This window comes from Mus caroli, chromosome 6 (genome assembly GCF_900094665.2).
Source record: "Mus caroli chromosome 6, CAROLI_EIJ_v1.1, whole genome shotgun sequence".
Taxonomy (NCBI): Eukaryota; Metazoa; Chordata; class Mammalia; order Rodentia; family Muridae; genus Mus; species Mus caroli.
In genome coordinates, this window is record NC_034575.1 from 108387330 (window position 1) to 108407308 (window position 19979).

The window sequence follows — 19979 nt, forward strand, 5'->3', positions numbered from 1 at the left end:
CCTAGTCCTCCCACGTCGCCCCGCCCCTGACCATATCTGCGGGCCTCTGCGGCTCCCTTGCGTTCGTCCGGCTCTAGGCCCTGCCCTCAACTCCGCCCCACCCGGAGCTCCCGCCCTGTTCCTCCCAGTCGCCTTCCTCGGAGACCAAGGCCAGGTCCCTACCGCAGCAGTCGCGCCAGCAGGAGGGAGGGAGCAGGCGGCGGCAGAGGGGGAGGGGAGAAGGGCGGGCTCCTCACGCCCAGCCTCGCGCTGCCTGTCCGTAGTCGCAGATTCGCCACAAACGGCCCGAGGACTCAGACTCCCCAAAACTGAGCTTTCGGTCGCCAGAAACTCCACTTAGAACATGGAGGCGCTCGCTGAGCCCTGTAAGGTGTCCACAGATCTTTTTCAGGCCCACAGGCTGGTCTCAAACTCCTCAGTAGACCGGCGAGGAACCGTGGCGAAAGTGCGTCTACACAGCACCACGGGACCACGTTTACCCTGGCGGACGCCGTCGCCGTCGCTGCTGCTGCCGCCGCTGCCACAGCCTTTGCCGCCACGGTCTCGCCGCTGCTGTCCCTGTGCCGCCTCCAGGAGCCCCCCCATTGTCCCGGCGGCACTGGGTTCCCAGGCCAGAAGATCCAAAAGCTCGGGAAACGTGAAGGTGCTTGCGGAATTGCGACGCTGGGGCACCGGCAGGACCAGGAGTGGCAGGGGTCAGCGCGGGAAGCCGGGGGAGCCGGGCCAGAGAGTGCGGGGCAGGAGCCGGGGCGGCCAGCTTCGCGTCCGAGAGTTCGGGTTTCCCCTTCTCGGCCCGTCTCTGGTCGCCGGCCTCCCACACGGGGTTGGAGCCCCGGCGGGCGCCCCCGGCGATGAGCCCAGACTGGAGGTGGCCGGTGAGTACGGGCCGGGGCCGGGAGGTAGTGCCAGTGGAGAAGGGGCAGCCCTGGCGAGGCGCCTTAGGCTCCTCCTGAGCCCCTGGAGCAGGGAGAATTGACGTGCCATTCGTTCGTGGGGAGCGTCCGCAGCAGCAGTGTTCCCTTTGAGGCTGCCTGGGCCAGAGGCAGAAGGGAAACCTTGTTTGACTTGTTACACTTTGACAAAAGGGAAGCGGCGCAGCATCCGGGAGATTGGGCTCTAGCCCCGCGGGCCTTGTCCCACCCCTTCCCCTTACTTCCTTCTGCTCCCGGAGTTCCCGGGAGTAGGTGCTTCCGCCATACCCAAGGGCCCCAGGGCTTTCAGAGCTAAGTTCTGGACACCTTCGTGCCTCTGACGCCAGGTCCCTTGGGGCACTGTGCTAGTTCGGGAACCAGGGCAGCAAAGCCAGAACGGCAGCGTTCACCAGGGACCCGGCTTGGAAAGTGTTGAGCTTGTTTGTACCTATAATTGGTTTTGTGTTTAAAGGCACAGCAGCAGGTAGGAAATAGAAGTGAGCTGGAATTGAATGTGTAACTTGGCTGACTCGCTGTCGATAGATGGACGAGAGCTGCCCATTCTCGTAGTTGAGCCTCAGGAGAAGGAAGGAAAGGCTGAGAGTTAGTGTTTGTCAGGGAGGTTAGGCAGGCCCTGCATTGGTGGTCCTAGGCACTAGTTCAAACTAGTCCTGAGAGAAATTGGAGCGGTACCAGGCTAAGCTGGGCTCCCTGGGGTTTGGTGCCATCTGCTGTCTCTACTCACCCAGAAACTGAGGTGGGGGAGGGTTAGCCTTTGGGAACCTTGGAACATAATACCTAGATTTTTGTGATCATGTTTGTGTCCTGGCATTCAGTATGCCCTGAGTTAATGTTGCATGAATCAGTAAATGAGGAAACCAAGTGTAGCCTGTGCCGTTTGCCCTGCAGAAATGACCATTTCACAAGGTCTCTCCCTATATCTCCCCACCCAGTTCCAGGGTGAGGTTCCCCCTTAAGACTTCAGCAATGCACTGATGATGTAGTTCAGTGGTTTCTGTTGGAAGCTAGGACTCAGTCATTGGCCACTCACTCAGGCATACAATAAGCAACTTTTAATGCTTAATCTGATCTTCCTCAACTCCTAATCTGGTGGTCTTCTCATTCAGCTATTCAACAGGTTTCATAGTATTTGCCCAGGCTTGGGAGTCCAATGCATGCTAGGAACTGGGGATTTAGAAGTAAATAGGTCTGGTATTTACTGAAGATCTCCTAGTAGAATGGGAGAAAACCAGAAAATGTCACACTGGAGGTGAGAATAAAATGCCACGGGAACAGCTTTTCCTTGAGAGAGTGAAAAAAGTCATAATAAACATGTCATTTGAACTAGGTTTTGAAGAATTTGTAGGAGCCCACAATTCAACATTCCTAATTGAGAGCCCTTTGAACCTTGAGAGATTATAACATGAAGGGAATTATATGCTGCAGTGTGTAGACAACCATAACTACTGAAAAGACTCTAGAAAGGAAGACTAGGGACAGAGAGCAAAAGGAATTTCTTGATGTTATATTAGATGGTCTGAATAGAAGCTGGAGAGCAGCTGGAGGCTCTTAGTAATGTCATTGGTATGATCATTGCTACTTAGTAGAAAGATCACTCTTGTCACTTTATGTGAGACTAAGCCAAAGGAATTGAGACATAGGCAGCAATAGGTCTTAAGGGCCCAGACTAGGACCTTTGTAAAGAAGCTGGCACCTAGAGATGCTCTAAAGAGACTGGCCAGGCCGGGCGTGGTGGCACACGCCTTTAATCCCAGCACTCGGGAGGCAGAGGCAGGCGGATTTCTGAGTTCGAGGCCAGCCTGGTCTACAAAGTGAGTGCCAGGACAACCAAGGCTATACAGAGAAACCCTGTCTCGAAAAACCAAAAAAAAAAAAAAAGAGAGAGAGAGACTGGCCAGGACATGGTGACCTTGTGAAAAGGAAGGCTGGAGAGAATCTACTGTATGGTGTGGGAGCTGGAAACTGTCAGGCCTGTGCTAATTGATCTGTGTATTCTAGATGTGACAGCATGGGGGTGGACTTTGATGTGAAGACCTTCTGCCACAACTTGCGAGCAACTAAGCCACCATATGAGTGCCCTGTGGAGACTTGCCGCAAGGTTTACAAGAGTTACAGTGGTATCGAGTACCACCTGTACCACTATGACCACGACAGCCCACCACCCCCACAGCAGACCCCACTGCGCAAGCACAAAAAGAAAGGGCGCCAGTCACGACCAGCCAACAAGCAGTCACCCAGCCCCTCTGAAGTCTCACAGTCACCAGGCCGAGAGGTGATGAGCTATGCTCAGGCCCAGCGCATGGTAGAAGTGGACCTTCATGGCCGTGTCCACCGAATCAGCATCTTTGACAACTTGGATGTGGTGTCAGAGGATGAGGAGGCCCCTGAGGAGGCCCCTGAGAATGGCAGCAACAAGGAAAACACTGAGACACCTGCGGCTACACCTAAGTCAGGCAAGCATAAGAACAAGGAGAAACGAAAGGACTCTAACCACCACCATCACAGCGCTCCTGCCAGTGCTGCTCCCAAATTGCCTGAGGTGGTGTATCGTGAGCTAGAGCAAGATACCCCTGACGCACCACCCCGGCCCACTTCCTACTACCGGTAAGACCACCACCATCTCCTACCTCTAGAAAACCAATCAAAACCAAGGGAGATGACAGTCTGATAGGAGACAGCCGGCAAAGGAGCACTAGTCTGCCAAGGCAGTGTGAACTGTCCTTTAGCCCTACTGGCATATGCCAGGTCCTGGGTTCTCTCCCTTCCTGCTCCCTTTGTAACATTTTTTTAAGAATTGTTTTTGTGTGTGTATGTGTTTTGATTTGTTTCTGTTTTTGAGACAGTCTGACAGTTTTCCCAGGTTGGCCTTGAGCGGGCAAGAGAGCTACCTACCTCTTCTCCTGAATGTTATACATCTAGCTATAGCCACATCTTTATTTTTAGAACTCGCTCAAAGCAGTCCTTGTTCCCATTTGCCAGGCCTGTCAAAAGTCACATGTAGGAATCTCTGAACTGAGGTTGAGACCCATGTCCACCAGGCTTCAAACTGCAGTGTTTCCTGCACCCAACATCCTGCTTCTAAAGCCCTCATCCACAGAGCAGCTGCAGTGCTCCTCCCTAGGGCAGAAGACATCGGCTTCATAAGGCCCCAAAGAGGAATCATAAATCTGATGTAATCTCCCACTGTTTTGTTACTGTCACCTGTCCTTTAACAGCTTTGTGAGCAGGAGTTCATTGTTGCCATACTACCTCTTACCTCTCTAGCGCTCGCTTGCTTAGTTATTTATTTGTGTGTGTGTGTGTGATTTTCTCTTTATATTCCATTCATTCTAAGAGCTAACCATAGTGGCTCCTTTTGAAGTTCCAAACATTCCTAATGTTAAAAAAATCTTTTTTACATTTATTTGTTTGTCTGCACATGGTACTACAGCGCCTGTGGAGGCTAGAGAACTACCTGTGGGACAAAAAAAATGTTCTCACTTTTACAATGCATATCCCAGATCCCAGGATAGGCCATTAGGTTTACTCACAAGCATCTTTACTTTACTGAACTTGTTTTGCTGGCCCTAAAGCCACAGACATAATAAAGCAAATTTCTTTAACATGAGAAAAAAAGATGTAGGGTGGTAAGACTGTGTGTAGAAATCTCAGCCACAGGATGTTATCAATACCAATTGTAACCCCCACCCCCCCTGGCAGCTAAAGCCAAGAGAACAGTTTGTTCATTTGTGTTTATTTGTAAAGGCTCTTATGTGAAAAGTGGCTTTTGCCAAATACACAATCCATTTGATGTTACAGTGTTTATATATATATATATATATATATATAGAGAGAGAGAGAGAGAGAGAGAGCGAGAGAGAGAGCAAGCAAGCGAGAGCGAGCAAGCGCGAGAGCGCATATTACTTCTCTATAGATAAGGAACCAGGGCCCAGGGAGCTTAAATGCTTAAAGTAATTTACTGTTATACAAAGACCAGGCAGTATGACCTCAGAGTTTCTATGCACCTGGCCTGCTCAGAGATACATTTTCCATGTAGAGAGAGAGGAATTAACGTTTTGCTAGATCATGGTATATGTCATTTGATGTAGCGTCTCATGTCCCCCTAAATACAATATTCATATACATATGTATGTGAATGAATGATTTACTTTTGTAAAAACCTGAGAAGATCTGATGTAAGGAGAAAAAAAATAAGGAATACTTGCTAAAACTTGGACAAAGGACTTCTCCAAGAGAAAATTGGACTTCTCCTTTGTCCAAGTTTTAGCAAGTATTCCTTATTTTTTCTCCTTACATCCAGTCCCCCTTTCTGGTTTTTCACTCTTCTCTTTTCTCTTAGAATTTACCATGCTCTCTTTATCCCAAGCACAGGCCCCTCTTTGGGCCTTTCTCTCCTCCAGTGGCTCTTGGCATAACCTGCTCTCACAGGCAGTCCACCCCAACTTGCATAGCTCCTTTTCTTTCTCTCTACACATAGTCACTTTCTTCCTGGGATCAGATCTTTTCTCCAGATGAGCAGTTTTTTGCTGGTTGCAGTCAGTTAGGAGCTATGTTGTTATTATAATTAGCAAATTCCCCATGTTTTGAAATGATTTACTTTTGTAAAAACCTGAGATGGTCTGAGGTCATCATCACTCTAATAATATAATTTTCTCTTGCTCAAATCCAGTCCACTTCTTGAGGGGGAGGGAGAGGGTGGTGTGTCAGCTGGTGTGTCAAGAATTGTACATGACATACAGCCCACCTATCTGTGCCAGAGGCTATAATCTGGGAGCCCGTGGGAGTGCGTTATGTACTATCACATGACAGTTGGTGTGTCATGGCAGAGAAATAGGCAAGACCTGACGTTTAAGAGAACTAGTATAAGCCCTAGAACTGTCCAGCTAGTTCACTCCAGCTCTGATCATACCCTTATTCTGGGAGCACAGTTGCTAGAAGACAAGGAAAGAACTAAGGAAGAAACTGCCCCTACGTACATTTTACTCTTTCCTCCCTGCCACCCTCAAAATGCCTTTCAATTGAACAGCACTGAAGACCTATTTCTATATAGTGAATCAGATACGATCCCTGCCTCTGTTAGAGAACAAGTTAGGAACAAACAGCTATAATTCAAGACAAGGTGGGTTAGGGTTATACAAAGCTAATAAAATTGACATTTATTGAATATTTGCTCCATGTGAAGCACTATTCTAAGTGTCTCCCTTTATTAACTCATTTCATGCTCACAACAACTATGGCAGGCATATTACCATTATTTCTCTATAGATAAGGAACCAGGGCTCAGGGAGCTTAAGAGCTTAAAGTCATTTACTGTTATACAGAGACCAGGCAATATGGCCTCAGAGTTTCTATGCACCTGGCATGCTCAGAGATCCATGTAGCGAGAGAGAATTAATGTTTTCCTAGAACATGGTGTATGTCACTTGACTTAGCCTCCCATGTCCTCCTAAATACAAGGTCTCATGTATCTTAGACTGGCTTCCAACTCACAGGGTAGTAGCCTTGAACTCTTGATTCTTCTGTCTCTACTTCTCGAGTGCTAGGATTTACAGGTATGCTATCACACCTGGTATTATAGAGTGCCAGGGATTGAACCGGGGCTTTGTGGGGATTGAACCAGGACTTTGTGTATGCTAGGCAAGCACTCTACCAAGTGAGTATAACTCCAGCTCCTTGGCTGGAGCCATTTCTCTTGTAATGCTATTTAAAGTTATCATTTACTGAATATAGCCCTTGTGTTATCAGTTAATACAAGGTACAGGGCAGAGCAGTGCTGTTCTGAAGGTGGCAGAATGGCTGAGACAAAATTTAAAACCAGGTTTCTGCAAAGCCAAAGTCCTATTCTTGTCTTGTACTATGTAATAGACAATGCCAGAGTCTAGTGAACTTAAGACAGGGCAGTGTGCATGCCTGCTGTGTCATACCACCTGGAGCAGCCCTCTGCTCAAAGAATTCCAAAGTGGACGTGAAAAAGGCTAGAGGCAGTGAATGGGTGACACTCTGTCGCTCCCTGGTGATATGACCTATATCTCAAAGCTTCAATTCATCTAAAATCACAGCCTCAGTCTTCTGTCACTGTGGATAAATAAATGATAATAAAGATAAGGACACTAATCTGTTAGCTATTACCAGAATAGCTGTACTTTGGCCTAGTGCCTTGCCCATAATGAATGCTCAGTCAGTTGTAGCTATTATCTTTCAAGGCTATTCAGAGAACAAACAGGATATATAGAATTTGAGAGACTGCTAGCATCGTCTGAGAGAACATCCATGTGTCTTTGGTACTTGTCATCTTTGCTAAAGGCCTGTATTCATTTGCCAATGATGTCCAAGGAATTGCCTTCCTCTGACAGTACAATCCCCCCCATACTTTCACAGGGAGACCTCCCTGCTCCAGCATTGCCCCATTTAGGGGTCTGGCTGAGCCTCTATACTTCAGGGAAGACCGCATCATGTGATAGCCACAACATGAGTACTAGAGACGTGGGCCTGTCTGTGTTCATGACCAGGTTCTTGGGCACTTTCTGAGGAAGTTAACTTCTCCCACATTTAGGTCTCCTTTTCTGCAAGACAGGAATGATTCTAATACTATAAATGTGGGGTTAAGGTAAGGCTAGAGAGATACATGTATACATGGGCAGAGGACTAGTGCTTGGAGGCAAGAACAATGCTTTGTCTGAAGGAAAAATATCAGCATGTGATGCCAAGCTGCCTGTGTGCACTGCAGGTACATCGAGAAATCTGCAGAGGAGCTGGATGAGGAGGTGGAGTATGACATGGATGAAGAGGACTATATCTGGCTGGATATCATGAATGAGCGGCGGAAGACTGAAGGTGTAAGTCCCATCCCACAAGAGATCTTTGAGTACTTAATGGACCGTTTGGAGAAGGAGTCGTACTTTGAGAGTCACAATAAAGGTGACCCCAATGCACTAGTGGATGAAGATGCCGTGTGCTGTATCTGCAATGATGGCGAGTGCCAGAACAGCAATGTCATCCTCTTCTGTGACATGTGTAACTTGGCTGTGCACCAGGAGTGCTACGGTGTCCCCTATATCCCTGAAGGCCAGTGGCTGTGCCGCCGTTGCCTGCAGTCACCTTCTCGTGCAGTGGATTGTGCTCTGTGCCCCAATAAGGGTGGTGCCTTCAAGCAGACAGATGATGGCCGCTGGGCCCACGTGGTGTGTGCCTTGTGGATCCCTGAGGTTTGCTTTGCCAACACAGTCTTCCTAGAACCTATTGACAGCATTGAGCACATCCCACCAGCTCGGTGGAAGCTCACCTGCTACATTTGTAAACAGCGGGGCTCTGGAGCCTGCATCCAGTGCCATAAGGCCAATTGCTACACAGCCTTCCATGTGACATGTGCCCAACAAGCTGGCCTTTACATGAAGATGGAACCTGTGCGGGAGACAGGTGCCAATGGTACCTCCTTTAGCGTCCGCAAGACAGCCTACTGTGACATCCACACACCCCCAGGTTCTGCTCGTCGCCTGCCTGCCCTATCCCACAGTGAGGGTGAGGAAGAAGAGGATGAGGAAGAAGATGAGGGTAAAAGCTGGAGCTCAGAGAAGGTCAAGAAGGCCAAGGCCAAGTCCCGGATTAAGATGAAGAAAGCTCGGAAGATCTTGGCAGAGAAGAGGGCAGCAGCACCTGTGGTGTCCGTGCCCTGCATCCCGCCACACAGGTACACAGGCAACAGTGGGCAGGGAGGGGAGGGAGACACACTCAGAAGGACTGGGGCCTGAGTAGAATGGACTGCTTGCCTTCCTATCAGGAGATGCATGGGAGTTAAAAAGTAAGTAAATTTAAAGGAGGTGATCTTAAGTAAGACAATCTGACTTTTGCACTAGGGGCCAGAAATACTGAACCGTTATCTGGCAGACAGAGCATATGTTTAAACTACCCTTTTTGACGGTGCAGTTAAGATGAAACAGCCATAGGAAAAGTGACCTTCCCATGAAAGGAGAATCAATGGTCCGATATGTTTTAGCATGCATAGGGACCTAGGTTCAGTCCCCAGCACAGAAAATAAAACAGTGCAACTTGGTTATGCACCAGAAGTGCTACAGTGTCTGCTGTGTTCCTAAGGACCATCTTCCCAAGCTGTGGACTGTTGTGCCCTGTAGAGTGCTGTTCAAGTCAGACTGTGATGTCAGTTGTTTTTAGCTGCCTTGTGTTGTCTAGTTAACTTCACCATGGGTTTCTGCTGTACTTGTACTTTATCTTCACTTGATCTTAGGGAAAAGGCCAACAACTTTGTCTTCTGCACAGTCTGAGAGATGAGAGTCTAGCTAGCCATGCCCACGCTGCAGTGACTAAGCAGACTTAAAGACAGACTGATCCTGTTCTGCTTAGTGCTAAGCTCGGTTTCCTCTCTGCTATGTTGTGCCACTCAAGGCACTTTTAATTGTGCCTTAAACCCAGAGTTCCAAACTATTCCTTTTTGCGACAGAATCTCCTGTAGGCTGGGATTGAACTCCATATATAGTCAGATGTGACCTTGAGCTTCTGGATCCTTTTATCCTCACCTCTCAGTTTCTGGGATCACGGTGTGAGCTACCATGCCTGACTTTCCAGACCTTTTTGATGAGCATCAATGCCCCCACTCATCCTAATTGAGGAGCTCTTCCTGGCAGTCAGGACCTAACAGGGTTTTACTTTGTTCCCAGGCTCAGTAAGATCACCAACCGCCTGACCATCCAGAGGAAGAGCCAGTTCATGCAGAGGCTGCACAGCTACTGGACTCTGAAACGACAATCACGGAATGGGGTCCCACTACTCAGGCGCCTGCAAACACACCTTCAGTCTCAGAGGAACTGTGAACAAGTTGGGGTACCGTGTCCGAATCCTGTGGGCTGTGGAAACTAGTACCAAAAGGGCAAGGACTAAAATGTGTAGCAATATCCTCCAGCATCGAAGAGCTTACAGTTTTTCTAAGTTAAATTAACATCTCCATCCCAATGCAGGCTCAACATGAAATCTGTATATTATCAGCTTGGTAGAAAGGCATTATTCCTGTGGGTTCATTAATTCAACAAACATACCAAGCATTTTCTAAGTTCTAGCCCCTGGTAACACGTGGATAGTGGTGCTTTGGTAAATTACTGGGTTTCCTCCTTGGCCTAGGTTTCCTGGGTACTCCTCTTCTGGACTCTCCTCTGGCTTTCTTACCATCTTCTGATGCCCCTTTTACCTCTACAGAGAGAGTCTGATGATAAAAACTGGGCCCTCAAAGAACAGCTCAAGTCCTGGCAGAGACTGCGGCATGACCTGGAGCGAGCTCGGCTGCTGGTGGAGTTGATCCGCAAGCGAGAGAAACTAAAAAGGGAGACGGTGAGTGCTCCAGGGCCAGCCCTGGTTCTCAAAGTAGAACATGTCTCTGGAGAAGGGAAAGTGTATGGCCAAGAGCATGAAGGCCCATACTGGCATTATGAGTTCCAGCAGTATGTGCTTTTAGGCCTGTGGGAAGCCAAATGTTAAAGGAGATTGCACAAAATCCAAACTTCTGTGACCCAGGCAGCTCAGGCCAGGAGTTAAAGGATCGGGGACCAAAGTAGATAAGGACAGCTTTCTTTCATGGGGTCTGAATGAGAAAAGCATGTTCCTAAGCCAGCAAGGATCATCTCCTTTGACCTCTGCTGAGGGACTGGCCAGGACCTGGCTGATCCAGCCTTTTTGTGTGTCAGATCAAGATCCAGCAGATTGCCATGGAGATGCAGCTGACCCCTTTCCTCATCCTCCTCCGAAAAACCTTGGAGCAGCTCCAAGAGAAGGACACAGGCAACATCTTCAGCGAGCCGGTCCCTCTGTCTGAGGTAACCGAATTGGACGAAGTAAGAATCCCTTCCCCTCACTCCAACTTCTTTTTCTTCCTCTCCCAGTTGGACCCCTCCCTGATGCAGGTCTGACCCCAGGACTAGGTTGGGACCTAAGTGTAAAGGGTTCGTTCGGTGGCTCTGGGGCAGAATGAACTGAGCTACATGTGTCACCTCGACTCTTGTCTATCCTTACCCCACCCCAAGAACTCAGAATGGAAGCCCATCTGCACTCCTTCCCCAGAGTCTGCCAGATCACAGGGCAGGAAGATGCTTTCAGGGTGTGCATCCCTAGAATAGAAACTTTAGAAGACTAAGAATTTAAAGAACCAACTCTGAAGCCCTAGGTTGACCCTTCTTTCTGAAATAAGACATTGGAGGCCTTACCACAAACCTTATGACAACCAAGAACAACAGTATACAAGATGGTATAATTTTTAGAGAATTCTCATGACTTTTTTCTCATTAAAGCTGCCAGTGGCCAATAAATATATTTGCCTGCATTTTTATTACTATTTCCAGGAGAGGAAAATAAGGCCGAGGAAAGTTAAGAGACTTACCAAGGTCACACAGCTTGTGACTAGTAAAGCCAGAACTAGAATTTCCCCTTGTACTACATGCCTGCCTCTTAACTATGGTGGGAGGTGGTTGCTAGATGCATTTTAGGGGGGCTGTTAAGAGTAGGGTTTGGGAGAATGAGAACAGATCTCCACTTAGACACTTACCCTGCTCTCCCAGGTACCCGACTACCTAGACCACATCAAAAAGCCCATGGACTTTTTCACCATGAAGCAGAACTTGGAGGCTTACCGCTACTTGAACTTTGATGATTTTGAGGAGGACTTCAACCTCATTGTCAGCAACTGCCTAAAGTATAATGCCAAGGACACCATCTTCTACAGGGCAGCAGTGCGACTCCGTGAGCAGGGTGGTGCTGTGCTCCGTCAAGCCCGGCGACAGGCAGAAAAAATGGGCATTGACTTTGAGACGGGCATGCATATCCCTCACAACCTGACTGGAGATGAGGTCTCACACCACACTGAAGATGGTGGGTGATAAGTCATCCGCATGTATTGAGGGCAATGCTGTAGAGATGGACAGCTTTCCTAAAGTCCCTGGGAGCAGGCAGTATAGGCAGAAAGCAGCTGGGCTGAGCAACAGCAAGCTCTCCCCAGGAATGCTCTCCCAAAAGCCAGACTGAGTGAGTGGATGGCTGGGCCACTATTCTACATACTAGTGCTGCTGTTTTAACAGCTGTTCTAGGAGAAGCCAATGGGAAGAGTGGGTTTCCTCTTGCCTGCCCAGGTTCAAGGGGCCCAACGGGCTGCTTTGAGCCTGACTTTTCTTCCCCCCCCCCCAACTCTCCCTAGCAGTAGAGGAAGAACGGCTGGTCCTGCTGGAGAACCAGAAACACCTGCCAGTAGAAGAACAGCTGAAGTTGTTGCTGGAGAGGCTGGATGAAGTCAATGCCAGCAAGCAGAGTGTGGGCCGCTCTCGGCGTGCAAAAATGATCAAGAAGGAGATGACAGCATTGCGGCGGAAGCTTGCTCACCAGCGGGAGACTGGCCGGGATGGGCCTGAGCGTCATGGCCCCTCAGGTCGGGGCAATCTGACACCCCACCCAGCAGCCTGTGACAAAGATGGACAGACCGACAGTGCCGCAGAAGAGAGCAGCAGCCAGGAAACAAGCAAAGGTCTGAACCCTATAGCAAGGTGGACCCCAAAGCAAGCCAGATTTTACCTCTGTAGCATGTACTCAACCCTGGTGTCCCCGAAGCAGAGGCCCTGCATGGCTAGCTGTACTTTCTTCTTCATTACCCAGTCAGGGGCTTCTTAGCTACCTCTCTGGCTATTGGTATGAGTTGTTCTAAATCCCAGGCCCCAAAATCATCTCAAGCTATATTTCCAGGGTGTGACCCTGAACATCTACCCTTCCTTCTCATGTCAGGCCCCTCACCAACTCTCCTTCTCTCTTTCTCTGCTCCAGGCCTGGGTCCCAACATGTCCTCAACCCCCGCACATGAGGTGGGCAGGAGAACCTCAGTTCTGTTCTCCAAAAAGAACCCGAAGACAGCTGGACCGCCCAAGAGGCCGGGCCGGCCCCCCAAAAACCGGGAGAGCCAGATGACCCCCAGCCACGGAGGCAGTCCTGTGGGGCCCCCTCAGCTCCCCATCATGGGCTCCCTACGTCAGCGCAAGCGGGGTAGGAGCCCCCGGCCCAGTTCAAGCTCAGACAGCGACAGTGATAAGTCCACAGAAGATCCCCCAATGGGTGAGCCTCATCATCACCCAGCCCCCAGTTCCCCCTCTCCCCTGAGAGTGAGCAGAGCTGCCATTCTTCCCAGCTTATTTCAAGCTCTCCCTTTGTTTCCCTATAATAGACAGCTGAGGAGTCTTAATTTCACCTCCTCATCTTTCATTTGTAAAAACTGAGGCCCAGAGATACTACCCAGCCAGGTTCACAGCCATGCCCCTCCCCACCATCTCTTGACCTTTTCTCTTCTCTTCTGTCTTGGGAACTTCCTGCCCTTTAAGCCTTTATGTTTTTAGGCCAAAGGAAGGTGAGGTGAGGGTCAGGAAAGAGCTTTGGCCAGCTGTGGTAAAACTGCCCAGAGCTATCTCCTGGCCAAAGCTGAAGGACATTTTCAGCCCAGAAAGAGAACCCAAACTCTTGATTTCATCTTACCCCCATGCTGGCTCTAATCTACATCTTCCTGACCAGTTGGTTCCTTCCCTCCTCCTCTTCCCTCTAAGACTTACCAGCCAATGGCTTCAGCAGTGGGAACCAGCCAGTGAAGAAGAGTTTCTTGGTGTACCGTAATGACTGCAACCTTCCCCGAAGCAGCTCAGACTCTGAGTCCAGCAGCAGCAGCAGCAGCAGTGCAGCCTCAGACCGGACCAGGTACCATCCCTACAGATGGGAGGCAGGCTGCAGGATGCCTTTACAGGTTTTCCCACTGGAAGTTGGGTTGCAGCCATTTCAGTCCAAAGGAAGGAGTTCATACCCAAGTGTCCCTGTAAAATAAATAGATTAGTCATCCTAACAGAACAGAAGATGCTGTCATAGGTTAAGTTGATGTTTTGGAGCAATGCAAACTGGTGCCTTGTAGCTATTTTGGCCACTAAGTTGTTTTTAAAAACTGAATACAGGGGCTACTCTTCCAGAGGACCCTGGTCTAATTCCCAGCACCCACATAGTATAGTTCTAGTTCCAGGGGGATTGGATGCCCTTTGCTGGTTTCCACAGGCACTGATACATGGTACACAGACATACATGCAAGCAAAATACTCATACAGATAAAATAAAATCTTTTTAAAAAACCCAAAAGACAAAACCCCAAAAGGACAGAATTACATTTACTTAAAAAGCAAAACTAGCCAGGCATGGTGGCACACGCCTTTAATCCCAGCACTCAGGAGGCAGAGGCAGGTGGATTTCTGAGTTCGAGGCCAGAGGCCATCATGGTCTACAAAGTGAGTTCCAGGACAACCAGGGCTACACAGAGAAAACCCTGTCTCCAAAACCAAAAAAAAAAAAAAAGGCAAAAACTGAATTCACATAAAATTCTCAGACTCTATGTTCTCTTTAAAAATCAGAGTATCAGCTGGATATGGTAAATCATATAATCCCAGCACTTGGAAGATTGAAGTAGAATTGCTGCAAGCCAAAGGTCAGCCTGGGCTATGGAATAAGCTCCATCCAGGCCAGCCATCTCAAGGACTGGAGCTAGAGCTTCTTGGTGGAGCACTTGTCTAGCTTGTGAGGCCCTAGGATCAATTTCAAGTGCTTTAAAACAGTAAAAAATTAAGGCGCATCTGACAGTTCTGGTTGGTATTGTTTGTAGGCAGGCATGGTTTCCGCTCAGTGACAAAATTCTACATTAATCTGAATCCGAGCCTAATGTCTAAGGGTATGTGCTTTGCAACCTTCATAGAGTCTCAGCTTTTCAAAAGTCTAGGTTTGGGGACTTAACAAGGAGAGGAGCCCTGCCATGCCATTCCCCATTTCCCCCTGTGGATTGCATTCCAATTGTCTTTCCACAGCACAACTCCCTCAAAACAAGGCAGGGGCAAGCCCTCTTTCTCTCGGGGCACATTCCCAGAAGACAGTAGTGAAGATACCTCAGGCACTGAGAATGAGGCCTACTCCGTGGGCACTGGCCGCGGCGTGGGCCACAGCAGTAAGTACCCTCACCCAAAGTCAGGGGTGCTGGGGACCCAGTTTCAAGGCCTTGCCAGCCCCCCAGCTGCTGATCCGCCCCCTCTCTCCCGTTCCTGTGAAGTGGTAAGAAAGAGTCTGGGTCGAGGAGCTGGCTGGCTGTCAGAGGATGAGGACTCCCCGTTGGATGCTCTGGACCTTGTGTGGGCCAAATGCCGAGGCTATCCATCATACCCAGCTCTGGTAGGCCTATGGTTTCTCTTGTGCTTAGCCCTGGCTTTGCAGCCCTAGGACTGGGATTGATAAGTGTAGCCTTGCCCTCTCCCTGCCAAGCTATGGAGTACAGGGCTCCTTAGCAGGTAGACTGGTAGGCACATGTATTTCAGTACCTCAGAGAGATCCCAGTCAGTTTCCCACCTCTCTCTATCTCCTTTTGCACCCTAGGTTCTGAAATAATATGGGTCAATACTGTAACCCCAGTAACATTCTTTGAGTTCTTAGATAGGGCTGGCTAGCTTCAGGGAGGAAGTGACCTATACATAACTGAGCTTGTATTATATCCTCAGATCATTGATCCAAAGATGCCCCGAGAAGGTATGTTCCACCATGGGGTTCCTATCCCTGTACCACCACTGGAGGTTCTAAAACTTGGGGAACAAATGACACAGGAAGCCCGAGAGCATCTCTACCTCGTTCTCTTCTTTGACAACAAACGAACCTGGTAAGGAAAGATGGATGCATTTGGTGTGACTTAAAGCCACAGATATATACAGCCATCTGTAATGTGGCAGCAGACTGCCAAGAGACACTACAAATGATTAGTTTATTACAAAGTGTACATGGTGGAGCAGGGGGAACGACACACTTAGAATAGCTCTAAGAAAAGGGTGTGGTCCTTAGTCTGATGCACTGAGTAGGCAGTAGCTGGCAAACAGCTGTAACTAGAAACCAAAGGACCATCAGTGACTGACAGATTTAGGGTGGCTCTCTGCCCACATTGATGGCTTCTAGACTTATTTTTTCCATTTTTTTCCTCTATAGTAACAAGGTGAGGAAAACCAAAAATAAACATTTAAACTTTAAATCCCTCCTGTCAAAATCGTGATAAATGCCTGCAGATGATAATTTGTAGTCTCCCTAAAGCAGCTGGGACAGGATTTTTGCACCCAAAAGATGCCGTGGTTATGCTGTAGAATTAATATGCCTTCCCAGTGAGAACTCATCCCACTTAAGAATTTAATAAAGGAAAGTCTCTAATAACAGCATGCAACTGGTGCGGCACAAAAGGGAACCAGCCTCAGACACACAGTTTACCAGCTCATAGACCGGCGTGTGCGCGCACATGTGTGTGTGCCTTAGGCTTATACATCTCATGTACACCATCATCCTTAAATCTCCGCCAGATCCAGGTTGCACTTTAAACAATTTAAAAGAGACAGGAGACTGCAAGTCTGACCACTTGGGCGGATGAAAGGGAGATTTATACAGCAAAGAAATTGCCAGAATTAATTAAGTACACCAGTGTTGTTGTTTTTTGAATAGTTGTTACCTAGGATCGTCTTGGTCACTTGATAGAATTATGCTTTTCCTTATAAGTAATTTACTTGATGGCAGACCAGGATGCCATTAATAATAGTTGTCACTTGCACTGCAACCTTAGAGGCATGTTCTATGATATGGAGATGGACCTGGTGGCTGGTTTTAAGTCAGTGTTGCCTCCTTTTGTTTTGGGAATCTAGATTAACTGGATATCAATCTTGGTGAACAAACATTAGCAAAAACATTTTCTCAGCAACCCTAGACTGCCATTTTGGTACAAAATTTTCTTTCCTACGGTTTCTAACACACCTGGTTAGTGTACTACTTACTTTTTAGTCATATTGGAGGCAGAATTCCTTCAGCTAACTTTTACTTCATGTAACTCAGTATTTCCTAAGCAAGTCTTTTAGTAAATCCTTGTAGAATCAATGTTATTGCCTCAAGCATCTCCTGATTCATTTACTCCCCCTGATCTAACTGCTGCCTGGGCTGTTCTTCTCAATACAATACACAAGTCCCTTGATAGCAGGGATGCTGGGAGTCGGCATTCCTAACAGCACGGGGTTCAAAAGGGTGGCACTCTTCTACCTGAAATCATGCCTCATCTCATCTTCTTACCTTCTCTGACAGGCAGTGGCTGCCCCGGACTAAGCTCGTTCCTCTGGGTGTGAACCAGGATCTAGACAAAGAGAAGATGCTGGAGGGCCGCAAGTCCAACATCCGCAAGTCAGTGCAGATTGCTTACCACAGGGCTCTGCAGCACCGAAGCAAGGTGCAGGGTGAGCAGAGCAGCGAGACCAGCGATAGTGACTGATACTGTCAGAGCCCAGTGGTGCTCTGTGATGGCTCTCCTTCCCTTTGCTCATTGTCCTGGAGTGATGCCGCCCTCTGCACTGACTAATTCCTGGTCTTGGGGCCAGTCTCAGGGGAAGTTGGGTAGGGGAGGTCCCTCCTGCCCTGAGTGCAGCTGGACTGTACAAAACACTCCAAGGGCCCATGGCCACTCAGTGCAAGGAGAGGAGAGGTCTCACAGGTCTAACGAGTTCAAGAACTCATGGCATTGTAGGGCAGGGTGGTGGGCCACAGTAAGAATACTGTAAAAACAGGCCCTACCACCCTTACCTGCTCATGCCAGGGGAATTCATAACTGCCTAGAGGCCTGAGGCCCTTGCAGGTGGTAAGGTCAATCAGCATCTTCCCAGCCTAGCAGTGGGATTGATGTCTGTCTAGCCTGGAAGAGGGGCACTAGGTGACCCCTCCCCTGCTGTTGTAAATACTGTAATTATTGGAGAATTTAAATTATTCTCATTTGTAACTGCGTTTCCGGGTCGCGCCAGAGTCATTTGGTACTAAAAAAAAAGAAAAAGAAAAAAAAAAAAAAAAAGAAAAGAATGGAGCTTGTCTCTACTTCCTTTCCTTTTCCCATAGAATTCCCCCTACCTTTCAAACTGGTTTGTATTTATTTCAGAGGAAGAAAATATATTGATTCTTAGAAAATAAAGTCTATTTAGAATTCTTTCTTCTTGCCTTCTACTAGGACAGAGGGATTCTGAGAGCTTTGTGCCTCGTACTTGGAATGTACTTTGTGCCCAAAGGGTTGCTGATGACTATGCATGGCAGTCATATCAGCAAGCTAGATAGAGTAGTACGGTCTTGTAATCCCAGGACCTGAGGTGCTGAAGCAGGAGAATTGCCATGAGTTCAAAGGGGAGGCAGAATAACATAACAAGAACCTGTTTTTGAAAAGTTTCAATAGCAAAGCTAAGTAAGAGCTCACATGTCCTATGTACTGTCAGGCACTGCCCTAAGTACCTAGAAATACATAAATTGTATCTAATCCCTGCAATAACTCTGGATGGCTAATAATACACAGCTGTCTCCACAGTGACAGGACCATACTAAGTACCTTTAGATACACTTTGTGTAATCTTTACAGCAATTATTGGGTGTGTTAATAACAGGTTGTTTACCTCAGATGCTGAGGTTTAGAAAAATTAACTCGCCAAAGTTCCTACAACTAAGAAGTTGGAGAGCTAGGACTTAAACCCAGGTCTGTTTGTCTGGAAAGGTGTCTTTCCAGCTAGCACCTAAGACCAGATGAGTCCACTACTGCCATCTTTTGTGATTCAGTTGCTTCAAGTCCTTTGTTAGGACTTTAGCTGAAGGGCTTCAGACACTTCAGTTGAAAACAAAGTAGGTGTGTACCAGGCTGTTAATACACATGCAACCTTGGCATTTTTTCCTAATTTAAAGTCTTGTTGGAAGAGAATGCCTTCTAAGTGCCAGGCACCTGTAAGGTGACATGCCTTTAGATGAGGTAATCACAGTAAAACATGGATGCTGAGAGCCTTACAGCTACTGCTTAATGTAACTGAGACAAAAGACCCAATTTGTTTGATGTTGGTTAATAGTGTTCTAGCAGGTGTGCTGTGCCTTTCCGTAGACAGAAACTAATCAGCATCGGCCTTGCCCGTGAATCTGTAGTCCAATAATTTAGGCACAACCCGAAAATTTCTCTGCTTGATGGAAAATATCCTAGTGTGTCAAACTAGTGTCCGAAGTTCATGTTTCTTACTTTTTTTGTTTGTTTGTTTTTGGAGACCGTGTTTCTCTGTGTTTCCCTGGCTGTCCTGGAACTCACTCTGTAGACCAGGCTGGCCTCAAACTCAGAAATCTGCCTGCCTCTGCCTCTCAAGTGCTAGGATTAAAGTCATGCGCCATAACTGCCTGGCTGAAGTTCATATTTCTTAGCCTAAGCATTCTTTTTTGTCTTTGAAAAAAAATTATGATATAGTCATTTTTGGAACAAGGTGGCTGGTGCTGATTGTGTTGGTCCGTTAGGCTGCCTGGAGGCACACACTGGCATTTGGACGCAGTGAACTCCAAAGAAAGCCCATCTCTCCAAGCTCGGACTGGAGCGGGTAGCAGCGCCGCAGGCTGTAGCCAGGGCAAGCAAACCCGAGACTGGCCTCTGAAGCCTGGGAAGCCCGAGATGGCGCATTCGGGGCCTCCTGACAAGACGTGGAGGGGACAGCGCTGAAAAATCACTGCCTCAGAAGAGGCTCGGTGGAGAAAGGCTTGAGCAGGGGAGGATGAGATTCTTTCGGTTTATTTCTTGAGACAGAGTCTCGCCATGTAGCCCAGCCTACTTAAGCCTCGAACGTGCCTCCCGCCTCTGCCTACCGAGTTCTGAGACGACCGGTGTGTACCACTACGCCCTGCAAGGATGTGGCTCCAGTGCGGGCCAGCCCCAGAAGTTGCAGGCAGGCCCTGAGATTACACCGAGAGCCCTGAAATGGCAGAGCCGGGCCTCGGGCAGCCAATCGCCAAGCAGCGAGGCCAGCAGGCCAACCGCTCCGGCACCTCACAGGCCCGCCCACTCCGCCACTCTCGAGTTCTCATTGGTGCCTCGCACTTTCTTCTCGGATTGGTTACCTCTAGGGTCAAATAAGCGGGAACAAAGATCTACTTCCGTTGGGAGTAAACTGGGACCCGGAAGAACCACACTGGCGCGCCTTTCCGAACCTCGAG

General features: G+C 48.4%; 1 protein-coding gene and 1 long non-coding RNA gene across 10 annotated transcripts; one reads left to right on the plus strand and one right to left on the minus strand.

The window, feature by feature from the left end:
- Positions 1-447: 447 nt before the first annotated feature.
- Brpf1 (bromodomain and PHD finger containing 1) lies at positions 448-17949 on the plus strand. Of its 8 annotated transcripts, none has more exons than XM_029478280.1 (14): positions 448-875; positions 2931-3536; positions 7660-8619; positions 9605-9767; positions 10137-10268; positions 10622-10768; positions 11489-11798; positions 12124-12444; positions 12738-13022; positions 13505-13652; positions 14795-14931; positions 15034-15152; positions 15476-15630; positions 17079-17949. In XM_029478280.1, exons 2-14 carry the CDS (start codon positions 2941-2943, stop codon positions 17260-17262), a joined length of 3657 nt encoding a protein of 1218 aa, XP_029334140.1. In that variant the 5' UTR covers positions 448-875; positions 2931-2940; the 3' UTR covers positions 17263-17949. The 8 variants fall into 8 exon arrangements, with proteins under 8 accessions (XP_029334140.1, XP_021020162.1, XP_029334137.1 ...); XM_029478279.1 differs by having other exon boundaries at positions 462-875; positions 12121-12444; XM_021164505.2 differs by having other exon boundaries at positions 462-875; positions 10622-10750; positions 12121-12444.
- LOC115031293 lies at positions 1174-19923 on the minus strand. Of its 2 annotated transcripts, none has more exons than XR_003836888.1 (3): positions 19632-19923; positions 13511-13765; positions 1174-1487 (listed from the first exon to the last, which is right to left on the minus strand). It is a non-coding gene; the product is annotated as an uncharacterized LOC115031293 (long non-coding RNA). The 2 variants fall into 2 exon arrangements; XR_003836889.1 differs by lacking the exon at positions 1174-1487 and adding an exon at positions 2030-2141.
- Between the last annotated feature and the right edge of the window lie 56 nt (positions 19924-19979).

What these genes read in the sequence shown, in the direction of transcription:
- Brpf1 (XM_029478277.1), top strand. Translation starts at nt 2,941, where the DNA reads ATGGGGGTGGACTTTGATGTGAAGACCTTCTGCCACAACTTGCGAGCA. An exon ending in GGAACTGTGAACAAGTTGGG is followed by an intron (nt 9,768 to 10,136) that starts GTACCGTGTCCG and finishes TTACCTCTACAG; the next exon opens with AGAGAGTCTGATGATAAAAA. An exon ending in AGGTAACCGAATTGGACGAA is followed by an intron (nt 10,769 to 11,488) that starts GTAAGAATCCCT and finishes CTGCTCTCCCAG; the next exon opens with GTACCCGACTACCTAGACCA.